The sequence below is a fragment of the Sinocyclocheilus rhinocerous genome, unplaced genomic scaffold (assembly GCF_001515625.1).
Source record: "Sinocyclocheilus rhinocerous isolate Xijiao unplaced genomic scaffold, SAMN03320098_v1.1 scaffold228, whole genome shotgun sequence".
Lineage (NCBI taxonomy): Eukaryota > Metazoa > Chordata > Actinopteri > Cypriniformes > Cyprinidae > Sinocyclocheilus > Sinocyclocheilus rhinocerous.
In genome coordinates, this window is record NW_015634565.1 from 110,706 (window position 1) to 122,663 (window position 11,958).

The window sequence follows — 11,958 nt, forward strand, 5'->3', positions numbered from 1 at the left end:
AGATAGATAGATAGATAGATAGATAGATAGATAGATGTAAGTATTTGATGTACAGGTCAAAGGTCAAAATCCAGTTTGATAGAAAGATAGATAGAGATAGGCAAGGCAAGGCAAGGCAAGTTTATTTGTATAGCACATTTCATACACAATGGTAATTCAAAGTGCTTTACATAAAAGAAAAGAAAAAAAATAATCACAACAATAAAACAAGGAATTTAAAAACATTGAAAATGATTAAAACAATTGATTTAAGAAGTTTAAAATGAATTTAAGAAAACGATTATACATAGAATATAGTGCAATCAGTTCGGACATCGCACAGTGCTCATTCAATGAATGCACAGCTAAACAGATGAGTTTTGAGTCTGCATTTAAATGTGACTAATGTTTTAGCACATCTGATCTCTTCTGGAAGCTGATTCCAACTGCGGGCGGCATAATAACTAAAAGCAGACTCCCCTTGTTTTGTGTGAACCCTTGGTATTTCTAACTGACTCGATCCTAATGATCTGAGTGGTCTGTTAGGTTTATATTCAGTGAACATATCTGCTATGTATTTAGGTCCTAGGCCATTGAGTGATTTATAAACGAGTAAAAGTACTTTAAAATCTATCCTAAATATAACTGGAAGCCAGTGTAAGGACCTGAGGACTGGTGTGATATGCTCAGATTTTCTGGTTCTAGTCAGAATTCTGGCAGCAGCGTTCTGGATGAGCTGCAGCTGTCTAATGGTCTTCTTGGGAAGGCCGGTGAGGAGAGCATTACAATAGTCCACCCTGCTGGTGATAAAGGCATGAATAAGTTTCTCCAAGTCTTGACTGGAAACAAAACATCTAATTCTTGCAATGTTTTTGAGATGATAGTATGCTGATTTAGTTACTGCTTTGACATGACTACTGAAACTAAGGTCTGTCTCCGGAATCACACCAAGATTCCTGACTTGATTTTTAGTTGTTTGACCCCTAGAGTCAAGGTATGCATTCACCTTGAGAACTTCATCTTTGTTTCCAAATGCAATGACTTCAGTTTTTTCCTTGTTTAACTGAAGAAAGTTCTGGCACATCCAACTGTTAATTTCATCAATGCATTGGCAGAGGGAGTGAATGGGGCTGTAGTCATTTGGAGATAAGGCTAGGTAAATCTGGGTATCATCTGCATAGCTGTGATAGGCGATTTGGTTCTTTCTCATTATTTGACTTAGTGGGAGCATATACAGGCTAAACAAGAGCGGTGCAAGAATTGAGCCTTGTGGGACTCCGCATGTCATGGACGTCCACTTAGACTTATGCTCTCCTATACTCACGTAATAACCTCTCCCTTCTAAGTATGACCTGAACCATTTGATTACCATCCCAGAAAGCCCGACCCATTTTTCCAGTCTCTCTAGTAGTGTTATGATCGACAGTGTCAAACGCAGCACTGAGATCTAGTAGTACCAGCACTGATATAATATTTAAGCTAAAAATAAGCTAATATTTGTGAGTTATCGCCTTACTGGTGTGCATGTAAACATGCTCACTGTTTTTCCATCTGTTGTTTTGTGCCACTGTGTGGACGCACTCACCTGAGGTCACGCACTTCCTGTTGAGTGTGCTGGTACTGTGCCACCATCCGAGCGAGATCAAAACTGTGAGTTCGGTACGAGTCTGTAAAACTCTCCAAAGTCTGCAGAATAAAAATATCACACGAGTGTGACCTGAACCAAAACAGCACACTGAACAAGCTATTTGCTGAAACTACACGGCAAAAACATCTGCAGAACATAAACTCTTATGTGAAAAGCATATATTCAGCACCATGACCTGTGTATTTGGAAACATTAGCCGATCATAACTGAAGTCATTTTAAATGCATGTTAAAGGTACAGTACCAAAAACACCCCTTCAAGATTAATAATGTAAAGGATGAGAAAAGGCAAAGGTTTGGGGGATTTTGTAATGTTTTTGAAGTACGTCCCTTATGTTCACCAAAACAGCATTTATTTGATCAAAAATACAGTAATATTGTGAAATATTATTACAATTTAAAATAAGTGTTTTCTATTTGAATAGATTTTAAAATGTATTCCTGTGATGCAAAGCTGAATTTATCAGGCTTCAAAAGAACAGCATTTATTTGAAACAGAAATGTTTTGTGACATTATAATGTCACTTTTCATCAATTTAATGCATGCTTGTTAAACAACATTATTAATTGCTTTCATCCTGACCTTTTGAGCGATAGTGTGTGTCATTTCTTTACCTTAGAGCTGCGTTCATACTGCCTCCTTGTTTCTCTGGCCTCTGACTGGAGCTGGAACGTATCTTCCTCCTGCCGCACTACAGAAACACAAGTCAGTTTGCTTTTTTAACATTCATGAACACGATGTAAATGTAACCAGAGTCTGAATGCCTATCAATATTGCAGGCGTTGTGAATGTGAAGCCAACACACAAACAGGCAGTATCTGAGCGGGATGTTTATTTGCGTGACAGTGAAAGCAGCAGATCGGCTGTGCGTGTGTTTATTTTGACACAAAGTGCATTTGCTCTGGCAGAGAGCCCTGACTGTAATAACACAACACTGAAAGAGTTTGATTTATGCGTGTAACACTACAGTGTATACATCGAATACACTCAGGTGGAGAAACATGAAAAGTAACTAGTTTATGACCTACTGAGTTTGTTTTTGAGAATGTCCACCTCTCTCCTGAGCTGCTCCAGTTCTTCTCTGCGCAGTTTAGAGCTGAAACTGTGGATGGACAAACATAGTTATAAACAGTAAATAGCTGTGATTTTCAACTACTACATGTACACTGCTACACTGCTGTTAAACTGCTTCTTTTACACTAGTGGAACACTAGCACATTTAAATCACACCTTATTTATGTGTTCCTGAGCAATAGAATGAATACTTACTATGATTTTTATGATGATATTGATATAAAATTAGAAAATCATGGCTCTTAAGGTGATATTAAGCAACTTTTAATTTGGTCAGTTCCTTTCTTGTCTTGAGACTCAACAACGTTGAGGTACACAATATAAATATTGCATATAAATACATTATACATCTCTGAAGAATTACCTTTCTTGGCAGTTTCCCAAAGCCATGCCTCTAAAATAAAATAAATAAAATAAAATAATAAAATAAAATAATAAAATAAAATAATAAAATAAAATAATAAAATAAAATAATAAAATAAAATAATAAAATAAAATAATAAAATAAAATAATAAAATAAAATAATAAAATAAAATAATAAAATAAAATAATAAAATAAAATAATAAAATAAAATAATAAAATAAAATAATAAAATAAAATAATAAAATAAAATAATAAAATAAAATAATAAAATAAAATAAAGGTCCTCGGTTCTTACCCTTTCTGATCAATGACTTTCCAAGATTTTTCCAAGAAATCACTCAATAGGATTTTTTTTTTAATTATTATTATTGTATGGAGACTGAACTCCAAAACAGGTTATTATCAATAACTAAAACAATTAAAAAAAAATAATAATAAATAAAAAAAAAAATAAAAAAAACAGACCTTTCTTCCTGGTTTCCTAGAGTCGTGGCACGGTTGATCTGACCTCTCAGACTGCTCAGCTCTCGATCCATCTCTCTCTTCCACTGCTCGATCCGTCGGTCCGGTCCAGGACTCAGTGATCTCCGCCCCGCATCCCGCTCTCTCTCCTCCAGTTTATCCTGAAGTCTCTTCTGCTCCTCTGGAAGACAGAGATTCTGGAGTAAATATGACCTCAGTAACAACAGAAATAGTCTATTTACTTATTTATAGGAAAGAAGTGTTAATTGCAATAAAATTGTAGTATAATGAAGTACATTGAAACTGATTGATGATCACCTTGTAATGTTTGCATTTGTCTTTGCTGAGTGTTTCGTTCTCTTTCCAGTAATCGAAGACTCTGTGTTAAAGTCTCAATGGCCTGTGACAAAAACAACATTTAAAACTTGTTTGTTATTCTAGAATGATCCGTTGTTGAATTCATTTTATTAAATATAAATCTCCAAAACAAAAAGGTAAACAGATACATTCTGCCTCCATTTACAATAACAGTACTAAATACAGATAAATAAAACTCAAATGTAAGTTCCTATGATTTTCAGGATGCAGAAAACATATGGAATCATAAAATCTAGTCATAAAAATTGAATTTACTTTATAACAAGGAATGTTGCGGTAATTGGCAAATTTTGGATGAATAAATTAAAAATAGGGCTGTACAATTAATCATAAATCAATATTTTTTAAGGATTATCATGCAATGTTAACAGTAAAATTGTACTCTGTTGTGCAGCACTTTATTTGCCAAAAATTAAAAAGAACTGTTACATTTTCATTTGATTATATTTAGATTTTATCAGTTAATGTTTCATGGCTTCATTTGATAACCACCGTTTTTGATAATAAAGTTGTATTAATCATAAATCAAGGAAAATTCAAATAGAAAATGTCTGAAAAAAATAAAAGTGCCCTAATATTGTAAAAATTGTACTAAATTATTAAATTGCTAAGGTTTTATGAATTCAACTGATTAGACATTTTTGAATAACATTTAATGAAACAATTAAAACTAAATCCAGAAAAATAAAAAATGGAAACCACAGATTTTGGCAAAAAAAATATGAGGGATTTCCTAGGGCCCTAAAAATGTACTTTTTGTCAATCTTTTGATCAATTGTTGTTACATTTTAAAATATTTCAAATGATTAGACATTCCTTTTGATTACTAAAATTTTATTTTAATTAATAAAGTTTTGATCTCTTCAAGAGTGAGTGCTGCACCTTTTTCAACTGACATAAAATTTTATTTTAACCATTAAAACGGAATCAGGAAAAATTTAACTGAAAAAAAAAAAAACAGAATCCAGAAAAAAATTCGACGTAATTTAGGAAAAAATATAACATTTCAAAGGGCCCTACCAATGTATTACGTGATCCATATCCACATATTAATAGCACACTATCTTGGTTGTTCACCACAGCTGGACATTAACATGTGATTCGAGCAGGTGTTAGTCTGACCTGACTCTGCTGCTGTAATTGTGTTTGGATGGCGGTCAGATCTGACCACTGAACCGTAGACAACTTCAGATCAACACCGGCTGTGACCTCTCTGACCGGAAACACATCTACAGAGAGAAACACATGGCCACGTGAAATCAGATAAATAAAATCAAATATAAACATTAGACGGAATAACTTACACTAAATGGAAATTACAACCCAATTCCAGAGAAGTTGGGACGTTTTGTAAAAATGCAATAAAATCAAGAATCTGTGATTTGTTCATTCTCTTTAACTTTTATTTAATTGACAAAAGTACAAAGAAAAGATTTCCAAAGTTTTCACTGACCAACATAAATGTATTTTGTAAATATGAACAAATTTTGATTTTGATGGCTGCAACGCATTCAAAAAAGTTGGGACCGAGGCAAAATAAAAGTGAAAAGGTTATAGAATATCCACTTTAAACTTCTGCTGCATCAAGAAATGCAACTTGAATATCTGTTACTCTAGGAGAAAGCTATACATCAATTCTATGCAGCGATGCCGCCGGGTTCTCTGGGCCAGAACTAATCTCAGATGGTCAAAAAGACAGTGGAAATGTGTGCTGTACTCAGATGAGTCCACATTTCTATTCGTTTCTGGGAAAAATGGATTTCGAGTTCTCCATCCCAAAGACCAAAGGGACCATCCAGACTTTCATCAGTGACAGATGCAAAAGCAAACATCTGTCATGTTATATGAGTGCATCAGTGCAAACAGCATGGGTGACTTGCATATGTGTGAAGGTACCATTGACATGGAGGCATATATTGGAGTTGTACAGAGAAATATATAGTCTTTCATGGGAAGTGCATGGTTATTAGATCAAGACAATGCCAGCTCTCATTCTGCATGTGCTACAACAGCGTGGTTTCGTAGACTCAGAGTGAATGTGTTAGATTGGCCTGCAGTTCAGATCTGACTCCTATTGAAAATGTATGACCAGTCATGAGAAGGAGAATCAGACAACGACAATCACAGACTGCTGAGCATCTGAAGTGTAGACATCAAAATCTAAATTTGTTCATATTTACAAAATACATTTATGTTGGTCAGTGAAAACTTTGGAAATCTTTTCTTTGTACTTTTGTCAATTAAATAAAAGTTAAAGAGAATGAACAAATCACAGATTCTTGATTTTATTGCATTTTTACAAAACGTCCCAATTTCTCTGGAATTGGGGTTGTAGAACTGAAATAAGTTTAGCCTGAAACAATAAAATTAATTACCATAAATAAAAACGAACACTGAACTAAAACAGGAACCGAAATTAAAGTAATTTAAACCTAAATAGTAACAAAAAAATTAAAATGACAAAAGAACATTTTTACAACAAAATTACTTAAAAACTTAAAATATAAAAAGCTTATTTAAAGTGTTAATAATAATAATAAAAACTAAACTAACACTCATCCCAAATAGAATATGTAACCTAGTATTTTAACATTTTGTCAATAAAAGTTTGTAAGACTTGTACTAACTTCCAAGACTTCTTCAGGTCTGGAAGGGATTTAAAAAAAATCTCTTTTATTTCCAGATTAGGAACAGAAAACATTAACACAGAACATTCCCCATCTGCCAACATTTATTATTTATGCTCCATTAATGGACTTAATAATCATTTAAAAATTAGTTTACCTTCTGTTACTCTGGGAGATCTTCCATGCACAGTAAGGCGTTCCTTGTAAGATAAAATATGAATAACTGAGGTAAATTAAAACTTACTACAAAAGAAAGTCAGTCACGCAGGTTCAGAATAACATGCGTGAGTAAAAAGAACTGTAATTTTAAACGTGTCGCTTTAATTAATCTAACAGACATCAAGAGCGCACTCTAGCGGCTAGTATCTGCAACATACTAAACTGACACACATGTACAGAAAATTCAAATTAATCTAATTATTAGTGGAAAGTCAGTCACGCAGGTTCAGAATAACATGCGTGAGTAAACAGAACTGTAATTTTAAACGAACTGTCGCTTTAATTAATCTAACAGACATCAAGAGCGCACTCTAGCGGCTAGTATCTGCAACATACTAAACTGACACACATGTACAGAAAATTCAAATTAATCTAATTATTAGTGATGAAATAGTCTCTTACTCTCATTTTTGCGACACTTCCATCAGCCTCGGAGATGATGGAGCTCAACTGTTGATCCCAGTTCATCCTGAGCGGCTGATAATCAACTTCTCGATTAAAATACGAGCCTAACCCCAGCCTGCGTTATGAAGACACATAGAGCCAGCGGGAATGATGACAGGTGAGGTTACAGCGACAGGTAAACGGATCGCGAAGCGACACCTGATATAATGCAGAGGAGTGTTTCAGCTTTAGGAAACAAACGACTGAAATAACGCTTCAAAACACACGCGCGAGAAACTCTATGAGACCGGTCATTTCAAAGAAACCTCACGAACGCATGTCCTCTCATAAAAATGGTCATTAAAGGAGTTATTATATGTCTAAAATCCTCTATTCATGGGATCAGTGCCCATTTCAGTTTAAATCCAGGAGCCACTATATTCTACGCCACTTCCGGAACAACAGATGGCTTATGGGAAATGTGGTGAATCTCGTTTAATGGCAGCTCCCTCCTCAGGAAAGAAGGGATACAGCTAATTTTCTCCCTATTAGATTGTGTTTTATTAACGTCTACACCTACCCCAACCCTAAACCTACCCATTACAATAATGAAAAAATAGTAATTATTGTTGTACAGTGTGACAAAATTACGCTGTATTGATGTGCGCATGCCCAGTAGCGCCATACCTATCCCTTCTAGCCTTAAAGGAACACTCCACTGTTTTTGAAAATAGGCTCATTTTCCAGCTCCCCTAGAGTTAAACAGTTGAGTTTTACCGTTTTCGAATCCATTCAGCCGATCTCAGGAACTCAGGAATTGTAGCAAACATTATGGAGGGGAAAAAAGACCCACTATATTAAGATGCGACACTATCTAAACACATTTTATTCTACTGCATAAACCTGTGTGTTTAAAAAATGTAAAAAGTGCCCTTAACACATGAACACCTCATACATCTGCTCCTAAAATATCCACAACATGTATTAATTTACTTATCATTTAATCAAACTACTGCTATAGACATACATATTCTGCAGTTTCTGGAATATATACATATCATTTCTAATTTATTCAAATAAACTCATGTTTACTAACATTTTTCTTAATGCAATTCAATGAGTGAGGCACAAAACTTGAGATAAATTAGTTTTAGTTGGTATTAAATACTATTATTAATATGGTATTTTTAAGCATATTTTTGTTTTAGTATCTTGTGTACCACAAAAACAGCTTCCCTTTCTAAAATATTAGAATAACACTTAAAATTATATTATTTTAGCTAGTTGCCAAAGCAACATTTCTCATTTTCATTTAGTTTAACTTGATGTACTAAAATATAACAAATTAAAACTGAAATGTAAATGAAAAACTACTAAAAACAATTAAAAAAATTACAAGACAACAAAAACTTTAACCAAAATTAAAATGAAAACAGAATATACAATGAAACTAATTCAAATATATATATATATATATATATATATATACAAAAAACTTTAACAGTACCTCAATACTAAAATAGCACTGATGTGGTAAATCTTCATGCACTTGGTTGTTATAGTATGCATTTTTCAAATAATGTCATTTCTATGCAATTTATGAGGGAAAACTGAACTGAACTTTGTCATTTTTGTGCCGTTTATTTAAAACACAAATGAACACACTGGATTCTTACAGTGAGAAATGAGCCTCTAGTGTTTTTCTAAATTTGCACAACAGAGAAAATAAAGGTGTTTTTTTATCTTGTCATCTTCATAGAATGTAGAATTAGAATAGTAAACATAATTTTCACTGTTTATAATATTTGGGCCATTTGACCCATTTCAACCCACAGTTGCATCCGAGCAACGTTCTCCCAGTGTTCACCGTGCAAAGAAACAGACCCAGCAAAGCAACCATACCGAACGACCCACGGTGGCGCTTCTTGGGCTCTAACAGGACAGAACACAACACAGAAACACATTTCACTAGCTGTTTTGATCTGTATTCATACTGTCAGTTTACTTGTCTTTAATATACACAGATCAGTACGGTGGAAGTGCAAAGAGACTCACTTCCGGAAGAGTATCCATGAGCGTACAGCACCCGACTGACGATCCAGATCATTCCCAACACGCTGGCCAGACGCTGAGAAGCACAACCACAACAAACAGTTCACTTCACAGTTTGCGTTAGCTTGCATGCATGCATATTTATAGTGCACCTCCAGGTAAGGGTTAATAAAGCTTGAATCTGTACTCACTGGATGCTGAATCCCTCCCACAGATAAATGAAACAGGAATGGCGACAAGAGTTCAACGCTGTTTTACAATAATAATCACAGATGTGAAAATCAATAAATCATCGGCAAATGAATAAGGACCACAACATTCACTTTTCTATAAAATGTAAAACATTCAGTAAGCTGATATTTATTGCAAAGGAAACTTTCATATTTAGCAGTAATATAAGATTTGCTGTGAACACACACATATTTCCTGTATATGTGATGCATGCTGTACATACGTGTTCTGATGCGCTCGCTGGATACAGTTGAATTTGTGACCAGTCTCTGGATCATCACTGTACATTGTCGGATACTATAAAATAAAATAAATACTTTCTTCTTGGTTAAGGGCAAACTAATTAAACTAATGAGACCATTAAGCAAAATCTTTGAAGTACTCTAAAAAAGTGGTTCTCAACCAGACATGGTGGAATAAATGCTAATGCAAACAATCAAATGCAACTGAACATATAATTGTGTATGGTTAGGATAGCAAAACTTACCATTTTTTGAAAAGGAAAGCTGTGTCAATTGTCTGAATTTTGGGGCCTTGAACTAAAACTTTGGAACTCACTGTTGAATTATGAGTGCATGTGCAGTGATTAGTGTATGCTAAGTTACCTGGACATTGTATTTAATCCGAGCCTTCACCACAGCATGAGACAGATGAGCCATCAGGAGAAACGATGCCGCTCCAGTTAGAGCCACATAGCCGTACTCTTTGGACAAAACCACCATCTTTTAGACTGAGGAGAAAACAGAAATATTACAGGATCTGTGTGAGATGACAACATACAGATGTGGACAGCACAGAAGGACTAGGAAATATGGGACTACAGAAATATCCCCATTTGATGCTGATTACACAGACAAAAATCAAATGAGAAAGTGCTCAGTCATCTCCATCTGTGATAGTGCAGTGAACTCAAAGTGGACTTTTGTTACTATCAAAAGCACAAAATGAGAGTAGGTCATAAGCAGCTGCAGTAAAGTTAAAGTCAATTTATTTTAATAGTTGTCAAACATCTACATTTTTGTTAAATAAGCACACGTGCAGGAAAAGGTCAATTTGCTGCATGCACCATTCACAACAGTGTAAAAGCAAAAGACATGCATTCATGTCGGTAATCTTGCTGTTAGTTGCGTTATTTTGATTTGTTCACATTATTCAGACACAATCATTATTGTCAATCAAGACAGTTTTAAAGACATTTGCTGATTTTCTTTTGTTACCTGTTCTGTGCTTCTGTGCTGGTTATCTAGAGGACGGAGGCCGGAGGACAAAGATCATGTAGTAAATGTGACGCGTACGGGTAAAGGGTCAAACTCCATAAGCCCCATCCGGTCCTCCTTCAAGAAGCCAAATGCACTGTTTGTTTAGAAAATGGAACCATTTAAAAAGGACTTTAATGCTTAACTTTTAAATAACAATTATAAAATATAAGAAATAAGAAACATATAAAAAAAATATAAAAATATATCCTGTTTTCTCATTTTCTAATCTTTAATAAAAATGTTTTTTGTTTTTAATGCCACGTCAGCAGCAGGACTATGGCAAAAGCAAAGTCATAAAAGTTGCACAATTAACTTGCACAAAAGACTTAAAGGGTTAGTTCACCCAAAAATGAAAATTAGCCCATAAATTACTCAACAGGTTTGGCTACTTTAGTAATTTCCATGAGTGCAAATCTTGATGTTTAAGCATATAATGACATTCTAGGGAACTCTGTGCTTCTAATTTTATAGCAACAGTTTGGACAGGACCCTTTTCTATTCTAACATTCACCAAACACCAATGACCTATACATACACTATATGGACAAAAGTATTGGGACTCCCCCTTCTTTAGAACAGAAAAGACACTTCCAAAACTATGTCAACAAAGATGGAAACATAATTCATGTATTTAAAAATTGTATTTCCATCTCTGTTGCAACAGTTTTGGAAGTGTCTAAAATGACTGTACCCATATGTACAAGTACATACTTCCAAGGGTGTAGTTTTGGTTTGAACATTGTGGGGGTTGAAGTGTGAACTGTTTTAGTAGAGTCCTGGGTCATGCTCACTCATAAGGTTTATTTATTTGTTTGTTTGCTTATATATTTATTTTTGTGAAATGGTCTTTTGTGCTATTATCTATGCAAAGTTGGTGCAATAAAGTAACATCATAGTGAACAATTACTTGTTTACATAGGATATATACAGTTGTGGTCAGAATTATTGGCACCCCTGGTAAATATGATCAAAGAAGGCTGTGAAAATAAATCTGCACACTCATAAGGTTTATTTATTTGTTTGTTTGCTTATATATTTATTTTTGTGAAATGGTCTTTTGTGCTATTATCTATGCAAAGTTGGTGCAATAAAGTAACATCATAGTGAACAATTACTTGTTTACATAGGATATATACAGTTGTGGTCAGAATTATTGGCACCCCTGGTAAATATGATCAAAGAAGGCTGTGAAAATAAATCTGCATTGTTAATAATTTTGATCTTTTATATGTTGATGCTTCTTCTCTTCAGTTCACCGCATTCATTTTCTATAGGGTTCA

At 34.3% G+C, this 11,958-nt stretch overlaps 2 protein-coding genes across 3 annotated transcripts in view; both read right to left on the bottom strand.

Annotated features, from left to right (window-relative positions):
* The window catches only part of LOC107745915 (golgin subfamily A member 6-like protein 2), a 12,307-nt gene extending 4,674 nt beyond the window's left edge, over positions 1–7,633 (bottom strand). For both annotated transcript variants that reach the window (XM_016559952.1, XM_016559951.1), the window contains exons 1-8: positions 7,155–7,633; positions 6,691–6,733; positions 5,029–5,135; positions 3,847–3,928; positions 3,532–3,709; positions 2,656–2,729; positions 2,242–2,318; positions 1,565–1,665 (exon numbers count right to left, since the gene is read on the bottom strand). In XM_016559952.1, coding sequence (XP_016415438.1) covers positions 1,565–1,665; positions 2,242–2,318; positions 2,656–2,729; positions 3,532–3,709; positions 3,847–3,928; positions 5,029–5,135; positions 6,691–6,733; positions 7,155–7,220 — 728 coding nt within the window. In that variant the 5' untranslated portion in view covers positions 7,221–7,633. The remainder of the gene's footprint in view (positions 1–1,564; positions 1,666–2,241; positions 2,319–2,655; positions 2,730–3,531; positions 3,710–3,846; positions 3,929–5,028; positions 5,136–6,690; positions 6,734–7,154) is intronic.
* A 1,106-nt stretch (positions 7,634–8,739) lies between these two features.
* Positions 8,740–10,753, bottom strand: mgst3a (microsomal glutathione S-transferase 3a). The gene is made up of 6 exons (XM_016559924.1): positions 10,637–10,753; positions 10,025–10,149; positions 9,643–9,716; positions 9,380–9,437; positions 9,192–9,264; positions 8,740–9,068 (listed from the first exon to the last, which is right to left on the bottom strand). Exons 2-6 carry the CDS (start codon positions 10,139–10,141, stop codon positions 8,926–8,928), a joined length of 465 nt encoding a protein of 154 aa, XP_016415410.1. The 5' UTR covers positions 10,142–10,149; positions 10,637–10,753; the 3' UTR covers positions 8,740–8,925.
* Between the last annotated feature and the right edge of the window lie 1,205 nt (positions 10,754–11,958).